The 20,274-nt window shown below is 38.3% G+C and overlaps 1 protein-coding gene across 1 annotated transcript in view; it reads left to right on the forward strand.

The window, feature by feature from the left end:
* LOC139737702 (sialate:O-sulfotransferase 2-like) overlaps positions 1-20,274 on the forward strand; it is an 82,615-nt gene that overhangs the window by 16,895 nt on the left and 45,446 nt on the right. Inside the window, exon 2 of the mRNA XM_071648380.1 lies at positions 12,343-12,463. Within this exon, the coding sequence (XP_071504481.1) occupies positions 12,343-12,463 (121 nt within the window). The remainder of the gene's footprint in view (positions 1-12,342; positions 12,464-20,274) is intronic.

The following is a 20,274-nucleotide window of genomic DNA, read 5'->3' on the forward strand; positions in this document are numbered from 1 at the left end:
TCGCCCGTCCGTATTGGAGTGCCCTGCACTCCGGTGACGAGTTCATGCAAATTTCCAACTGCTCGAATCGATGTTGGGGGACATAAAACTTAACGGGGTCTTTCCTGGCCACTGGCCTGACTCTTATTGATTATGACAGACTCTCATTCTGCTCGCATGATTGCGGATGATTCCATTTCCTGCTAATTACCTCTGTTGTTGTCCCACGCACAAGTAGCCGATGCACGCCGCGTCCATACGTAGCACGCGTCCAAAGGGGCGGCAACTGCACGTGCACTAGAGTGTGGTTAAAAAGATGGTCACACGTTAAAAGGTCACTCGTCCCCTTTTCCAAACAACACAAAATTTTGCATTGTTGAAGAATAATGACTCCCAATATCACGTATGAAATCTTGGGGTAACACATCCCAAAATTTTGAAAAAAAAAAAAACCCTAACTCCATGTCACTCGAGGATACGCTCCGCTTTTGTACGGAAAATAACGGTTTGATTTTTTTTTTCTAATATTATTGGAGTGGATCCGGATAAATTCACTAGAATCCATCTTACTGTTCCCTTTCGATTGCAAATAAGTTTTCAGTTTGAGGAAATGTCTGAATTACCTACTTCTATACTATACACCACCCCATGAAAAGAATCTAACTTTCAGGTAGCCTTTTTGTCAAGGCCCTCTCGCTGTAATGTGAGTATAAACACCACTCAGCTGGGCTCTCTTCACCATACAGCGAGAGGGCCTTGACAAAAGGCTAACTTTCAGGGTGCAAAAAGGACACACGAACTTTAAACCATGGAACTATAAACAAACAAAAAAACCCTCACATTTTCCTATGTTTTCCTCCATGTTTGCAAAGCAGATAAAACCCACTCTCCCACATAATTCCCGTAAACAAATACAGTGGTTTATATAGTTTGCTCCGTCTCACTTTCTATAGACAATCCACAGATGCTGTACCGTGCGGTCCTTTGCTTTGGCTTTGATTGCTTTTATTTGCAAAACCCCAACCCTCTGCATGTACATATCAAGAATTCAAAAATTCCTGGCAAAGTGTGGGGTTATTTGGGGTCACCACTTTTATGCAAGGCCCTCCCTGTTTTATCAGACTGCAATATATTAAGCTGCGTCTAAACTTCTTTAAATGCTTTCCCGTGGAAACAAATAAATTCGGGCAATGTCCACAGATATTTTTTTTTCCTCCTGAGTATGTAGGCATATGCCAGTCTCACATATTGCAAATCAGTTATTTATCAAGCCATAAATTGCACATCTTGCTAACTAGACCGTATCCTTATCGCAAACGGATTTGATTTACTCGAAAATGCGATTTCGGACTCTAAACGAAATCTTCATAAAACACAAACACACGCACACACACACACACACACACACACACACACACAAACACACGATACTGATATTAGTCTAATAAATTATTAGATTTTGAAAAATTTTCGTGTGGGAATTACAATCGGATTGTATCACTTGAGCAAAGGATGTTAACGTCATTTTTGAACAGTGGACTGGAAGGAGTTAAATTGCTGCGCTCTTCTTCTCGTCACGTGTCTTGATTCTAGTACAATCGATGTATGATGAAGGGATCTATATAGGGCCGGTAGCCAGCGAGGTAATAATATAGCTAAGAGTGCTATCGAACGTGACAAGCATAATGCCACAGACACAGACACTCAATAGAACACCAACACATACATGCGCACACAACAAAATACAAACACACCTACACCCACATACGGGCACGCACACACACACACACACAGAGGCACATACACAAACACAGTTATTCCCAAGTCGCAAATCCCAACTAAAGCTAACTGATCATTATTTTCAATTGATTGGTATTTAGCCAGGAAAAACTTAAAGGGAATGGCGAGTAACTGATCGGTGGGAATCAGTGGGATAGCTTGGGGATGATTGTTCCAATTCTTGTGGGATTAATTTAAGAGTATATTATATATCTATTGTTGTGTGAAAATTATTTGCGTCAGAATGGTCTCATATTTAAGAAATGTGCAGTTTAATGTTTCCAGGCTAGCATGCCTGTACAGTGACGGGGCATTAAACTGTACATTACTTGAATATGAGACCGTTCTGACGCAAATAATTTTCACACAACAATAGACACATAATGTAGGGCCTACTCTTAAATGAATCCCACAAGGATTGGAGCAATCATCCCCCAGCTTTCCCACTGATTCCCACTGATCAGTTACTAGCCATCCCCTTTAATTTGTTATACTTTTGTGAAAAAAAAATGAATTTTCGTCAGTTTGTTTGTCACCATCAGTGGAAAATTGTGAGGTGATGACATCATCAACTTACTAATTTGTATATTCAAAAATAGCGAACTTTACAATTTCAAAACTTCCATAAAATTTGACTCTTTCTTTTCAGATTAACTCTTATTTGGGAATAGAGAGAAGGAGAGAGAGGGAGAAAGAGAGACAGAAAGAGGAGTGAGCTGATGATGCAAGAAATATTTTTTTTTTTAGTTTTGTTCCAATTCGTCCATATCTATGTCACAATTTTGGTGTTATGTTCAACCACCTGCATTCCCATTCGCTTCCAAAATCCGGCCATCGACACAGATCCATACTAATCCATGCTAATGAGCCGGAGCGCGTTTCCTGCCTATCGGAGCAGACTTAAAGGGGCATTCTAAACAATTTTATAATTTCATATTATGTAGTACATAAATCGATAATGCCATGTATAGATTTATGTACTTCGTTATGGTCCTTGAGCAGATAAAGTTGTTAACCATTACTCTGAAAAACCAAAAACAAATCACGCGGAACAACGATAATGACATAGGAAGCTCACATATTTCAGAAATGTAGCAGGAATTCCATTATGATACAAATTGCGGTATAAGTTCACCAGTGTAAACTTTTAATGCTTTTTTTTAACCTTTGTTTTGCAACCTTAAGCTCTCGGTCATGCATTCTCATGTGAAACTGCTATGTATTCATCTTCGTTCTTTGCCCTCTATTAATGAATGATGGAAACATTCTTATTCCTCATCCCAATCACTACAAATTCTGACAGTCTGAACCCAGCCCAACCAATTCATAGATGTTTAAATGCAGAAGTCTGAAAGTCATCTTGAAATCTCCTTTAAGATCCAAGACTTTAAGATCCAGGACTGCTGTACGTGTATTCTCAAACGGAAGGGTAACCGGAGAAGTTGAAGCTCCTCGGTGTAAAGTGACATAAACGTAAGCCTTATGAACTTAAACCTATTTCACAATTAATTTCACCCTATATGATACATGAGAGGAAATCTACTCTACGACTACCCAAAGGTTATTACCCTCCTGAAGGGAATAGGGACGAAAACATTCGACTTTCTCTATCAATGACGAAAGGCATCAGCTTTACCCAGCTTCACGCTGTTCCCGGGTATGTGCAAGCATGAAAGAAGAAAACAAAAACCAAACAATGATCAAATCAGAGTGCTGCCTCTCGATTTCTTAAACCTGCACTTCTCATCCCATTTTTTTTAACCCGAAGCCCTCTTTGGCTTCTACAAAGTTTATGACGCCTAGTTACATGTGCAGATTGAACACAAACCTTTTTCTTGTGTGTGTGTGTGTGTGTGTGTTTTCATTTTCATTTTTCATTTCATTTATTTCCACTTTCATAATTGGTTTACAAAATTTGCATTAAAAAAACAAACGGACAAACAAACAAACAGATAAGAATGGTATCAAATGTGACAGTGGCGGAATCATGAGAAGCACAAAGTAGACTTATTGAAAATGATCCCTAAGCAAATATCATAATGTAAAATGTGTAATCATTTATAATCATTTGTAATTGCATTGAAACAAACATGAATACAAAATGCGATGAAACTCACAACTTGAAATCAATATCAATAGTCAAAAAACGAATACGTGTGCATTATAAGAAAAAGAAGAAAAGAAGAAAACTCTATATTCAGCTATTCATCAAGTTGTAACATACAAACACAAGAAACAAGAGTCGTGCTTTCTGTGGGGATTTTGCCTTTGATTTTTGTAACAATTACCTTTCACATTGTCACCTGTGTCGAACAATCATCTTTTGTTATTACCACCTGTGTGGAACAATCACCTTTGTCATTGTCACCTGTGTCGAATCTTGCTGTTGGCATGGTTGGCATGGAGAAAACAAAAACAATTATACAGTATGGAATGCAATTCGAATACGTCACTCCTGTAATCGAGTTTACGCTGTTTGCGAACAAATGTGTGAATTTGTCTCTTGCCATTCCTAAGCTTGGAGCCTACTTAACGTCGAATATATCATTATCATTTGGCCATGCTGTTACCCTGGTAACCCCTTTGCCGAATCCTTATTGTACACCAATAATAGAATACATGAGTTCGGGAGATCGCAGATAAGAAGTATTCACATTTTACCACGAGAGGATAAGTCCATTGGGAAATTTTTGTCTATTTTGTTTGTTTTGGCTGGCGCCGGGGGTTAATATGCAATATCTTATGTTATGACAGTACCCCGTGGAAATGACACCCTTTCGCATCCGCAAAACTTGATAATGTAGAACTGGCCATGTCAAAAACAACAGTAATCTAAGTCTCACATCATTTTTCTCTCCTCGAATCCACTTGCCAATTACATTCGTCATTACCGGTACTTATACTTTTATAGATGAGTTTCATTATGTGACTCCTTCCCAGTTTCGGACTGTGTATCCAGGAAGAGACCTTACCTTGTCTAAAGTATTGTGATTGAATAAATGAATAGATAAAGGAATAGATGGATAGGTAGATATATAGATAAGTAGATAGATAAATAGATATGAAATTAGTAGTATATCAAAATATAACTAATATGCATACATGAATACAATAAATGAATAAACGAAGTACCTAATATACGTAATAAAAAAGAAGGCAAAATGTTGCCGTTGCACCAAATAATTAAGTTGCCCCGCCTTAGCTAACTCTGATCTTCCGAATTCTATGCATAATTAGGGAATATACAGTAATTCTGTTTGTCTGTCTCTACGTCTGTATCTCCTTCTCTGTCCTGTCCCTCTCTTGCCAGTCTCAGACTGTCGAACTTTACAGTCAATGAGCCACTCATCAACTTAATTTCTCGTTGCTGATTGGAAGGCGTCATGTCATTAATTTTGTATTATTTTTTTTCGAGTTTGTGTTATATATTGTATTCGTGTTTATTGGCAGACTTTAACAACTGAGAGCAATTAAGCATTTATGACAGTATATAAACACATCCGGGCAGAACACTTATCTTAGAAGAGCAGTATAAGTGGATTCCCTCCTGATGCTTGTAGTGGGAAGTGTTGAATTATAGATTTACAGACACACTGGCGATATTTCAGAGTCGTTACAGGAACAAAACCTTCGGAATGACTATACATCTTTGGGCTTGAAACACATACAAGGGAAGAGGTATACTGAAAGGGTATCTCGGTATCACACCCATCCCGTTGCCCTTTTCTCACCAACTGCCGATGTATTACCAGCCTTCAAAAGAGAGAAGCATGTTACAATATTCATACCAAGGCTAACGCGAGAAAAATGTTCAGAGTATAATACTTGGACGACTATAGCTTGATTTCCCCTCAGCGAAATCATTTTGAAAAATTCCCGTCTCGTATAGAATGATGATGCCGATGGTAACAATGATGATGATGATGATGATGATTATGATGACATCGGGTAAATATTGCAGTAACCCAAAAAATTATTACATAAAAAAGTCTGCGCAATGGCCATAAAGTGATCTAATTGTGTTAATATTCGTATTGTTTATGGTGTTGTTTTTGCTTTTGCTTTTGCTTTTTGCCGCATCCTCGAAGTTACATAATCTTCGCGAAGATGCTGGGAACGTGGTAGCTTTATCACAAAACTTCGCTTCAAACAAGCGGTAGAACTAAGTCCGTGAAGTTCAACGGTACTTTACCATACTTTTGTGGACATGGGTAGCATTTTTCTCAATCCATTGTATAAGCTGGAACATGTACTTTGACATAACTCTTCACCATATTTGCTAAATCAAAACTGCGTGTAGAAAAGCAGAGTACATTGCAAAACACAAGATTTGCAGTAGATCCGAAATTTCATATTTGTTCTAAAGTCTATTGTTTGATATGCAAATATAATTTCGTATTCACATTCATGAGAATGGGATTAGACTCACAATGTTTGTATGAGAATACAAGTACTTGAACCCTTTCGTGCGCTTATTAGGCGTCATCTGTCTCAGCTTGTGGGAGGTGGTGAGGATGTGTCTTTTTTTTTCTGAGAAAGTTCGTTGACACCTCCTCGCGGCAAATACAACTTGGAAATAGCCTCGTGTTTACTCCCTGCATTCCCTGTTGAATTTCATTACATCGGTCCTATTAATGAAGACGATCATAGCTCATGTAAACTCTAACCTCATTCCATTCTATCAGAAGTGGGTGTATAAAGAGCCGTGATATAACAAGGAGTGGACTATCTGTGTCCATCTGTATAATGTATACTGAATACATCGTAGCCAGTTTAAGGTACAGCAATTTCCCTAATACGGAAGTAACCCCAGTCGCTCTAAATGATGGCTTAAATCGATGACTCATGAGGCAAAACTGCCGCCCAATTCCCCCTTTAGCCTAGTTATGTATCATCCAATTTGGAACCCTTTACATGTTTACATTTATGCAAATATACCGAACACACACACACACACACACACACACACACACACACACACAGATTGTCTTGTTGATGCACCATGTCGTATAATTTGAGCTCAGATTAATTGACTCACGCTAATTATTCTGAAACAGAGGACTGAAACTTACGATGGATATTGATATGACTTGGTTAGGACGGCTGCTATAGCTTATGATTGATAGAGCGGCCTCATTTAGTTCAGTTCAAGCAAGCAAATTATCTCCCGTCGAGAAAACGAATGGGGACAGGCAGGTGTTGTACGTGACAGGAGGCACACCGTTCAAGCCTCGCCAAACAGTGAAGACACAATGTGTGAAATCAACAAGGCGCAGTATTGTAGGCTGCCAACTACGTCCGAATTGTCATTTTGGTCTCATATTTTATTTATTTCTGCGGGACAATGGAGGTTTATACCTTATGAATCCCTCTGACACGTCTCGGACCACTGCAAAATACGTTTTCGCCCTTGCTATATCTGGGATGTTTCACGAAGAATTTAAGTCTAACTTAAAATTTAAGATTGACTAAAAGTTATATGATAGGGCCTATGCTGTGTGTCTTCAATTTTGCTCAACTTTCTAATGAAAATGAATATTTTGGAGACTTTTTCCATGTTGCTATTGATAATACAAGATAAAAAAATGACAAAAGAATTGTTCTGTTAAACGTCAATGATAATTTGAAGTGGGTGGTGATTAGGCTAATAAAATTGAACAGGGAAACTAGTGGCATACCTTAATTTTTAGTCAATCTTAAATCTGAAGTTAGACACAAAATATTGCCATGATATGGTGATTTGAGTTCTATCTTTGCCCAACACACTGCTCTTTGATCTTTGGACTATTATCAACATCTAATCCTGAAACTGAATCATTCTGGTCTTGCCCCTTACTTCTAACCCACTTCCTCGATATCTTCCAACCGTCATTTTTTTTCCTGTATTCTTTTCTGCATTCTTCCTCCTTACGTCGTCTTCATCTCTTCATATCATCATATTATGAATATTGGATATGTATATAATCATACATAAGCACACGATGTGTGTATGTGATGTATGCATGTATTATATCAGTGTATTATATACACATAATATCATCCCCCGCTCTGCTTGAAACCTACATCTCTTCCTGCCGTTCTTTTCTCCAGTTTTATTTTCAATTGTTTACACAATAGCTAATGGCCATCCGAAACACATACTCCCTGTATAGAAATCGCCATAGATCACGCTGGTGGGAGATTTGAATGGAAATCGGAAAGTGAATAGTCGTATCGATTTCCGAATGTGATATACTCAGTGTTAGTGCGTTTGACACCGGAGTGGACATGTCTAATCGTAAGGGCGGTTATATCATATTTCTCAGCTTTGGGTTGCAAGATGTATTCAGGGAGTAAACAAGAATACCATGTAATATTGCCTTGCAGTAATGTGGTCTGATCTCTATATTGAACGTATATTGTTTATGCATAATCACAAATACAATTCAATTAAATTCAAATCTAAGTTCATCTTATTTTCAACAGCGCAAATTAACAAAGTATGCGAATATGCTGACGATATACTAAGTAGAAGTCAACCGGCAATAAAAGCAAGTATGCTTCCCGTATATATACATGTACGACGCTGAAAGGTAGTTGTTTGAAACGGGTTCAGCGAGGAACGGAGGTTCCTACTTAAGAGCAGTGGCTGTAATGTGCGGGTCCCTCCCACGAAAATCCATACAAGTTGATGAGAAATAAATTCAAATATAGATAAGCAAACATGTTAACAAACAAAACCAAGAAAATAGGCACAGAACAGAGTGTGTGTATTCGTGCATGTCTACCAATATGTTTATATGAGATTTTGATATCATTACACCACGCCCGAATGAGAATGTCACCTTTGCATATTATACGTATGACCTTTGCACCAAGAAAAGTCCAATTCATATAAATCTATTTGTCTTTATGAACTACAAACGAGATTTAACCGCTTTATAGGTTCTGTTTACCATTGGGAGCAGTGGTATAAAAATGTTCCAGTTATCACATTATTATATGAATATAGTAGATCAGTCTAGTATCACAAAACATTTGTAAATTCATAAATTTCGCATTCAAGCCTAGGATATAAGGAGAAACTCACTATTTTTCTCAATAAACAATGACAAACCGTAACTGTTCACAGACGGTCCACATTTTGTATATATATAACAATACGTATCATTGATTATCATTGAGTGATCAACAATTTTACATTGGTTGTTTTATCCCTAACTCACATTTTAGAACTATTTCGAAGCACTAGAGCTGTTTTTTTTTTCCATCTGCAAATGGTAAATAATGGATTGCCTTTTAATCCTACGACAGCTCTCACTTTCCCTATCGCTACAAAGCTGTCTTGGGCAGTTATTAATTAGAGCGAATTTGTACAGCTGCATGGAGTGTATTCTTGTTTGAAGAGAAATTATGCTATTATAATGTGGCATTAATTCTTGACATCATACTTTCGTTACCCTCTAAAAAAGTTGATAAATGTCTCAAATCACCACAGCTCCACGTGAAAGAGGTACGTAGCCTTATTTTATAGGTATAGTGACAATTAAGTAGAGGAGAGGAAGCAGCGAAAGTAGAAGTACTTCTTCTCATCACAGCTTTCAGTTCCGCAAAAAAAAACCCAAAAAGATTGTGATAAAGTGACGTCGTTGACCAGAGTCATTCAATTAAAAAAAAAAGAACCATGGAAGTTACATGACATTAAAAAGACGACAATAATCCTATAGGACTGATAAAGATGATATAAAAGCGAATGATTTATGTGTTTGTTATCATTGGTACAGCGGCTTTCATTATGTAGTGTTATAATAAGCCAGTTTACAGTTCCACTTTGCGCATGAGCAGAAAAAAGGTCATTTGTACAATCAGGCATGTTGGTTTTTTAATTCACTGAGATAAGCATCCCTGATGTAATGATTATTCATGTAACCCTTATAAATGGTGCTTATACTAGCACATCCACCTGACAGCAAGCCTAGTATCTAGCAATGTTGGTAGAAAATGCAGTCAACAAAAAACAATGAAATGAATGCCTGCTGAAGTGTCAATTGACAGACCATTCTTGTCACCTACTCTGCATAAGTTCATTTTTTTTTGAACGTAAATTCCATAAATTGTGGGCATGCTTATTATGCATCATGCTGCTTTAAAAACGAGTGAAGTGCCTAACCAATTGAGAAAAAAGAAAGGTCATTTGTACCAATGTGCCCATGAGCTAAACCGTGAACTGTCTTATTACTAGAGCAATTATAAGTCTGCCTTTTCGTCTACATATTCACTGCTGTCAGTTACAGATCTTTCTATATAGTATTCAGAAAGCAACAAGCGGACTAAGTACCAGCTTATCGCCGCAATCATTCACAGAATCATGACTCCTACTTAAATGTATGGTTTGTTTGTAAACTTGCATGTAATCCTTGTAGCGAACAGCCCTTTCTGAGGTTCTTCGAACAGTCTCGCAGGGCGACAGACGCAAAAGTCAAAACCACAAACAGCAGTGTTATATCACAAACATAATTATAGTCAGGTTCGTTTTAGTCATGTATGAGAGGATTATGAGGACGAAAACGAGTGTATATAACATATGTATACGAATATATACGAATATATAAATATATACAGTATATATATTTGTGTATGTAAGTGTATGTGTGTGGGGTGGGAGAGAGAGAGAGAAAGTGAGGGAGAGATGATGCTTCATTCTGATTGTTAAATGCCCTCGTTATTCAGGATTAAAATATATATAAGTTATGATACAAAGACATACAATCAGTATGTCTATTTGACTTTGTCCTTGAGTGACCACGGTTAGTTGATGTGGTAACTCGCGCACAAATGGGTCAGCTTCGTTCGTGTAATGGTGATTAATATTTACTGTGCCCACCCGTTTGATGCAGGCATCGCGTCCCGTATCTAGGCAACGCCATTAGCCATTCCTGTCATAAACAACTGCCTCGGTCATGGTCTTGCTGACTGAGTTTGGTCGGAGCGCTTTTGAAATTCAGTGAAACGTGCTTTTCCTCCCGCAATCTAGGTCAGAAGAAGATAAGATGATACTGCTTAAATGTAGAGATTGAGAGGCAATGGCGTTGTATTCTCAGTCTAGATTTTATGAGGGAATTGATCGAATCTGAGTTAGAAAAAGAAGACTTGAAAAATCCTTGCGTACCAATAGGAGATTACCTAGAAGGGTATGGACAATTGATAATTTTGAATATAGATGCGATAATAGAGTGAATGACCATTTTTCGACCGCTTTTTTTCCCCTCTATCTACTGATAGATACACACAATACTAGTGTAAACAATACAATTTATAAACGAATACAGGGGGGGGGGGAGTATGTAAAAGGTAACACCCGCTAAAAACATTAAACATACACAAAAAACACGGATAATGGCGCAGCATTTTGTAGGTGGCAAAGCCCAAAACCAAGTGACAGGGATAATGCTCTGCCTATCATCGACCAAAGCAGATCAACGTCTTAAAAACAAAGACACGTGCAGACACACAGACACAGAGACATTGACGCAGTCATGCACATCAACACACACACACACACACACACACACAAACACACACACACAAGCACACACACACACACACACACACACACACACACACACACACTCAAGCAGCGAATGTTTACATGGAGAGACACTAATCATATAGATTACAATGTCTTATACGTGCCCTATAAAGGCCGACGTATACTTAACTCCGACGCAAGAATGAAGTAACGCCCTTACATCATCCAAAATGTTTGCGTGATGGGTGAAAATATTATTATTTCGCATGCTTGTCTACTTTTCACCTGATTTGTCGGATTATGTCGATCTAAAAAGCATGAACATAACCACAGACAGAGGATCTTCTAAACTCGACGTCATGCTAATTGTACCTGACAAGATTACGTCCGTTAAAAAAAAAAGATATCCAACTTTATAACTTCATGGGTATATAAAATGAAATCACACAGAAATGAATATCATTGAACTAATACGTTTTTACTTAATAGATGATTGCATCTGCTCTTGTAGATAAGTAGCCATTGGTAGAGTTCATTAGGAGAGAGACAGAGAGAGAGAGAGAGAGAGAGAGAGAGAGACAACCAAACTGGGATGATATGTTTGTGTCAAAGCAGAAAATGATTTCGTTGTATTCTTTATTTCACATTAGCATTTGTTCTGTTGGTCTAATGTCAATCTCTTGTTGTTATTTCGTATTCATTTGGCATTGCATAGAAATGATTGTTTTTCTAGGGCTTGTTCTCTAATTATCTTAATCATTTATCAAGTCTAGTGTATTTGACGCTTGTCACAGTACCATAGGTTTGATGTCAGATTTCCATGTACTACTAATGTTAATCTTATCCAGTTCTCGTCGTGGTTTTAAGCCTGTCTATGCCAGTCGACATTCAAAACACTTATAAGAGAGTTAATGTATAGGACCCGTGACTACGGCTGCATACATTATTTTCTTAGAAAAGCGACATGCAGTGCAGTTTAATTCCCCTAATATAATGAATCGCTCATCCATTAGCGAGGTTCTCTCATCCCGTTTTCACCTGTCCACTCTCTCCTCCTCCTCCACCACCTCCTCCAGCCTCCTACCAGGGATGCTTCCCGGACTCGATCCATCCTCAGCAGCGGACGCTCAGAGGGGCCTTCACCAGTGACCTGCGGAGGATGACCGTCGAAACGTGCCTTCAGTATTGTACTAAAAGGTATTTTATTAACCCGTCTCCCATCACCTCAATTAAGTGTTCTAGTTTCTGAAGATTCCCATAATCTCCGTCCTTCCTCCTGCCTATCCATATTATTATAATCTTAAAGTGCTTGTTTGCCTTCAATCAATGTCAATTAGATATAATAGAGTGAAATCCGACGAACAGATTGAGAGATGCTCGTTGAAATCGGACATAAATGAAGTTAATGAATTTGAATACCTGAATATAAAAGCGGCCCAAGTCCAAATTTGGCTATCGTCTTTGAATACCCCTTGTGAAGTAATGTAGATATCGCAAATTCTATATATAATCATTCAATAATGATTGTTTTATATTTCAATTCACATACAATAATACATATCATTCCTATATCTGACAAATGTAAAAGTATTATGATTAACATTTTGTGATCTTTTCATTTTCTCAAAATTGTCTTTAATGGACTTAAATTCATATATATATATATATATATTCGGGTAATCAATTTCAAGTTTTCACATGTTTTTACCGAAGACACGCAAATTGTAAGAGCCATTACGTCATCACCTCACAACTCTAACCATTGGTCGATCACAAATATACGATTAATTGTGTTTTACTCGATGATTTAACAACTGCTTCTTGCTTCCCCCTATATGTCATCGTTGCTTGGCTCCTAAAAGACTACAATTACTTGTAAACTACATCTTACACTTATTAATTTCAAGTAAGAAATTTTCTTTGTGCTCGTCGCAATGCGATCTTTCTGTTACGAAAATATTACCGATGTTACAATTTCCACCTGTAGGGGAAAATACTTCAATAAAATTTTGAAATTTGAATATTACCCATAACTTTAATTTTTTTAATCAACTGAATAAAGACATATCTCAGTGTAGTAAAAGAATATACTAGTACGTCACTCAAAAATCAATGAAAGTCATTGCTACTGCCGCTCTCGTGACACGCAACAGGACAGATGGTATTGATCTATATAATATGCAATTATTATAAATTTGCCTTACTGAATCGATTGAGCACATAATGATAAGCACAAACACACACGCACACAAACACACACACACATACACACATACATATATATACACAGGACGTGACGTGAGTGGTAGACTGAATTATATGTGATAAAGCCTTATATATGCCATTTTTTGTTTTTATCACATATAATTCAGTCTACCACTCCCGTTACGTCCTGTGTTATGTTCACGTTGATTTTCCTGTATGCATGTTTGCTCTAAATGAAAGTTCGACTTTCAATATGACTCTGCATTGTATACGACTATAGGACCGGTTTAAATTAAGTGCGAATGTCATTTTTTCCCAGATGCCAGTTATGTAGAAATGTTTTGACATTTCAAAGCGCGGGAATCATGCCAGGTGCTATATCATGGGTTGATTGGCGGGGAATGATACGATGGCAACGTGTGTATATTGCTCTGTCGATTCAAAAGGAAAGACCCTGGGGGAGGCAAGTAGTTGTGTGTATGAAAGATGCAGTCAGGTTGCAATCCGATTTGCTCTCAAACCCGAATATGGAGACATTTTCTAGGGTTCACTCTGAATACATTCCGTCTTGTCATACGTACATCAGATCGTGTTTTCCAGACATATTTATATCTATCGCATTAAGGCGTCTCTACCCAACCATTCGTGTCCTTGCATACACATACCAATCAATGTAATGATTCGCAATCTCATTTGGCCTGTTTGCTCCAGTAGCCGTAAATGCAATCAGAGACTGTTGTGCCGCGACGTGGCAGTCGATAAGATGTGGGCTACGTTTTTGATGTAGGAGGAGGTCCCTTGTACAGGCGCACATTGCAAATATCGACGTACAGATGGCCCCACCGCCATGTGCCCTTTATGCATATTGATCGCAGTCCATAATGCATGTAAACGTTTTAACTCACAAAGTCAACTGAAGTCACGCTGTTTTCACTGCCGATTAGTAATGCAGAAATGCTTTTTGTCTCGATGTTTACAAAATGCCCTCATTCTGGAAATAACCTGATTAAAGCGACGGCAAATTAGTCTCGCGTGCCCGGCAGAAAATAACGCCACTCAATTTGGCGCCAAGCTCCTTCTTTAAACAACAGTTGGATGCATTAGATACAGCCGACATGGCAGTCATGTGGCTCATTAGCATAATCGCGCCCTGCATTTCGAGGCTGGCATTTCGGGTTGGAGGAGGGGGGGGGGGGGGCGTGTGAGCGTGAGTTGAATGGAGCAAGATATGGCGCCTCGGCAAGATGTGTCGGAGATTGAGAAACGTAAGCCCGCCGAACACAGATTGGAGATCTTGTGCACAGGTCTCGCGCAAACACAACCGTCTGCAATAATCATTGTTAGCTACACTCATATTCACGGCACATCTTACACTACAACTCGCAACCTCTCAATCTCTACAAGATGTGCATCTGTATCTATTTATATCTCTGTCTGTGTGTCTGTCTGTCCCTATCTCTCAAAATGTATGCATTATACATATGTACACATGCTTTCTGTCTATTTATATCATGTAGGGCCTATATCTATATTCATTTATGTGCACAATGTTTGTGTGCGTCATATCCATATGATTGCATTGAAGAAACTTAACCTAAAAGATGTGCCTGTTAAAGGCACGTGGTTTTGCACACACACGCACACACATTACCTATATATATACGTATATATTACATATATATACGTATATATATATATATATAAGTACATATGTTATAGTACATAATTATGTACGTATATTACCATTTCTCTGACTTTGTATTTCTGCTTCGCAATATGCTATATCTATTATATTCCTTTGTCCCCTGATTGTAAATACTTCTCTGCATAATTTAGTTAACAATTCATCATCATCCCCTTACCGAATCCCTTCAACTCAATCATTATGTGTCCTACTGACCTGTTTTTACGTAACTCTTCTTGTCTCTCTCTCTCTCAAGACATCACAAGAAACCTTGGCCCCTAGTGACTCCCATCTCTCACTGAAAAAAAAAATCTTCTCGCGAGTTATACACAGTGCATGCATGTTGCTCTCCTGACCAAGATTTCCCTTCAATCCACTGTGCCGAGGCCACCGCGGTCCCACGCGCTGTAAAATGCATCACTTACTGCAGTCCCGCACGCCGAAAGCCAATCAATATACGAGAGAATAGTGACGGAGGCCTGTTTGGTTCTCTTCTGCACGTGCATGATTCGCATGTTTTCCTCCGTTTCTCTTCCTCCCCTTCCCCCCTCTCTCTCCCTCTCTCACCTCTGTCTTTCGCCAAATATCTTCCTCTTTCTCAAACTCTATAGTCCTCATTCACTTAACTTTCGCTTTATATAATCCAACATAATAACGACAAAGAACCCAACCAAAAAGGCAGCCTCTTGTACTGATGGACATAATCGACTGTGATACGTGTACACATGTACTCCGATTTCACTGTGACAACCGTAACAGGTGTTTAAATAATATCTAACCCTATGTCATGCTAGTATTACATGCTTTGAGTGAGTGGATTTCAGCCAATCTAATATCCATTACATCCTATCACACCTGTAGGTCAAGGAATCAAACTTTCATGTTTCATCTAATTTAACGGCCAGTTTTCCTGCATGAAATCACATTGCATGTTGTAAGATAAAGAAGAAAGATATAGAAGAAAGATACATCAGATTAGAGTGGTCTTTGCCGCGTCTTAAAGATGCATTATAGATTGATGTGTTCTCGTTTTTTCCCCTCACACTTACGCGGTATTTTCGATGTCTGTGTTAGATGATGGTTTGAATTTACGTGTGTGTGTGCGCGCGCGCGCGTGCGTGTGTGTGTGTGTATGTGCGTGTGATGTTATATACAGTACCAACCCACAGAAATATGGTTTCTGCTATTTATGGGTAATGGGGACATAACCTGTCAAGAAGAGGTGTTGGAAAAAAAAAAGACAGTGGCCAATGGTTCAGATACACTGTGTAAATAGATTATGTATGGCTGCACACTTACTTAATACTATGGTCGCCAATTTGATTCATTATCTCCTTCTTTCTTCGAGCTGTTGTTTGTTTGTTTGTTTGTTTGTTTGTTTGTTTTTGTTTGGGTTTTTTAGGGAGAATTATAGTCATGTCTCTGTCGGATTATGTGATGTTCGGAGAGCATTTGCGAGTTTTACATCTTCAGTAGATAGGAAACCACTGTGACCGTGTATACTTCGTATGGTAGCATCACAAAAGACAGTCTAAAGAATGTTTACAATTAGTCCATGGACTAAAACAAAACTCAAGAGCCAAACAGGATACAGTCCTTGCACACGAGCACGTGCGTTCTTATGTAGGTTGGCGTCATGCGGATTTACGTATTCGAATCTCGCGTAGAATCCACGGACTACTGATTTAATCTGTATACCTTTGCTCATGTCGGCTAATGTGATTAATCTACTGCTTTGCAGTCATATTACCGATAGAATTAATGCTGACAGAATAAGGCCAGGCACTTTTAATACGCTGAAACCCAGAAGAGACATAACATTTCAGATTATATCATATACTCTCTCGATAGTATTCAACACTGCAGTGACCTTATACTTGAGAGCCTTGTTAAACGTTGCCGACTGAGATGAATACAAGGATTATTCAAAAATAGATCAAGAAAAAAAGCAGTAAACTTTCTGTGTTCTCCAAATTACGCCGTTATTATGAAGATATCTATGTGCAAATGATTATCATGAGCGTTGCTAAACTTGGTATTCTGACATTGATGTCGACGGGGAAATTTGATGCTAAATCCGGTCACTCATAGGCATTTTACTCCTTTTTTTAAAGATTTCTTTTTATTTTGTTTTATCTTCCCATCGCAGTGATGCCGGTAGCATGTGGGATCGTGTTGCTCATTTACAAGACTGAAAACAGAATTGAATCTGCCTTCAAGATTATGTATCTGAATGTATACTCGAAATGTGCATCTCTTTCATATCAGACCATATTTTCATCGAATGTCTAATGTATTACGGGACGACTGTAAGAGAGAATACCTATAGTTTCAAAAAGAGCGCCAATCTCGTCACCAGAAAAGTAATTTTGTATTGCTTTCTAGTTTTAAATATAGTTTAACCATCATGAACTGTTGTTTGTGCTTCTTTGACTGGATGGGTGGCATAGAAGGGGGAGGGGGTTCTCCCACCAAATGAGGGAAGTTGTATGACTATCAGTCTTATAAATCATAGATTTTTAGTGCCGCCTCGCTTGTGCCTCGTCATGTGATACACAGAATGCGTGAATGCAGAAAATTTCGCTTCCATAAATCATGATACGTACGTGATGCCCCAGAAGGAGGAATCTGGCTATATTCAGCTTGAATGAGAGAAAAGCGTTGTTGTTGTTGTCTTTTAAAAGATTTCACATTGTTTATTATCTGCGTCAGCTAGCGGAGGCACGTAAGCAATATCTCGTTGAGTTACGACCTGTCCTAAACGAATGGATGGAATAAGAAGCGTGTCTAATTGTGTCAACGTCATTTAGCTACAGTTTCTTAAAAAGAAAAAAAAAACTCCTGTTAACGTGAAGAAATGCGGATATCAACTCGATTATCCTGGTATCGAGATAATCATATAAAATTCATCAGACGTGACAAGACGGCGCATCATAAAGTTGCGCTCTTCTTATACGGACGATAGTATTCACAAATTGAATGTAAAATTTTAGATTGAGAAGATGTTTACATATAGATTTAGATTCAGATGAGGAAAAAAAAGAACGTACTGGAAATAGCAGGAAAGCAACCACTGTAGTACCCCGCATGTGGATATACACCTACTGAAAAAAATTAATGGGGCGCGGCAGGCTATACTTCGAAGGAACGGGTGAGATGACTAACTTTCGTATAGGGCTTGGTCCCTGTCTCTCTCAACAACTATCTCTCAAGCCTTGTAAACAGAGTTAGACCGATTGTCAGCATCAAATGGCACAGCACAGTGCGCATATCAGTCCTTGAATGAGCTATAAAGTTATAAATGTTATGCAAGTACCCGGAATGCCAATTCGGTTTTAATGGAATATGTCGTATAGATGAATCATGCTTGAATAAAATCTGCTCTCCGAGTATACAACATTTAAAAAAAATACCGACAAGGCAAGGTATTCAACTTGAAACATTAAGCTGAAAGCTACTTATTCTAATTAATTTGATAGCATGTCGGAGAGAAAGAGTTCCTCGATATATAGCCGGCTAGTTTGCAGCACAATTTCTGACTAGATGCAGAAACGCCAAAACAAAACAGGACAACAGGAGTTGAAACTCTTCCCCACCCCCTCAAAAAAAAAAGAGAAAATCATCAACAACGTTAACAGAGGCATCTCATTAAGACATGTTCATACTCCGTGCCTTGCTATTCTGTGTCCGATGGAGGCTGTATAAAACAATTTAGTAATGGAATGTGTTAGAAGCGCATTAAAAAAATGATACGTCATGAGTTGAAGACAATTGTGTAATGTGACTTTCATAGTAAAAAACCAATGTACACGGATTCACCAGCCGTCTATGACAACAGTATTGAGCATAATATGCTTGAGTCATTAATAATGTAGCACAAGAGTGAAAAGGCAGCGAAGAAATGAATTTATATAGATTGGAAACAAACAGAATGAGACAAGAATGGAGAACAAGTTCTTCAAAAATGTGAAAAATGATATCGAGATCGTAAACGAATATGCTTGAATCACATCATGGAATAATAGATATACTGAACAGGTATGCACTACCAGCAGTGATCTGTCCTAGTGTTGTCTTTCAGTGATTGTACGGTATATATTGATGGATATTACTTCACAAAAACAGAAGCCCATCTTCATAATCATGATCGCACCCATTATCATCGCAATAATTGTGATGATAGATAACAAGGCAGTGACCTCCTCCCATAAAACTCTTATAGAATGGCTGGCAAGCCAGAATGGCACTATAGACTTACCTCCTTCTTTACCGAATCTTGCCAATAGATCCAATTGCGAGGGAACATTTCACCAATGACCTTTTGCTCTCATCCTGGTAGAGGAGGGGGGGGGGGGTGGCTAAGAAGGTTCTCTTCTGGATCTTGCTCCCAAGTTTTCAGTAACCCTCGTTTCCAAATCGTTTGGATGGATTTTTAGCTGCTTTGGAAGTGTTTAGAGATGGAAAATGACTTGGTGTGGTCCTCGAGTAAATAATTCAGTTCAGTTCGAAGAATTTATTTCAACATATACATGTATTAAATTAGAATACAATGTACTTACGGAATTACAAAATTTGCAGCTTGAAAAAAAAATAGATACATTAATACATTGAAAGTCAAGGAATCAGCAGTGTTAGCACTGCTCTTTTAGAGAACCCTGCCATTATCATTATCCCAACATGCAGTATACTCTCTAAAAAATATCGAGTGAAAATATTCACTCTTAAAGGAGTGAATACAAAAAAAAGAGTGAATCCAGAGTGAAATTGGAGTGAATTTTGAGTGAAAATGTTCATTTTCACTCATTTTGGAGTGACCTCAGGGATCACTCGGAGATTTTGGAGTGATCCCTGAGGTCACTCTAAAACGAGTGAAAATGAACATTTTCACTCAAAATTTACTCCAATTTCACTCTAAATTCACTTTTTTTTGTATACACTCCTTTAAGAGTGAATATTTTCACTCGAGTTTTTTAGAGAGTACAAAGTGCCCATTTCTTACATATGGGACGTGGAGACATGGTTTGAAATTGATATGAATACAATTTACGAGTTAACATGTTACATTGCCAAGCAGGGGCCGCTTCATGTTTTTGATGGAGTCCATGAAGGAGGGGGGGGG

This window comes from Diadema antillarum, unplaced genomic scaffold, assembly GCF_040938485.1.
Source record: "Diadema antillarum isolate AM-2024a unplaced genomic scaffold, OU_Dant_1.0 seq00000700_RagTag, whole genome shotgun sequence".
Taxonomy (NCBI): domain Eukaryota; kingdom Metazoa; phylum Echinodermata; class Echinoidea; order Diadematoida; family Diadematidae; genus Diadema; species Diadema antillarum.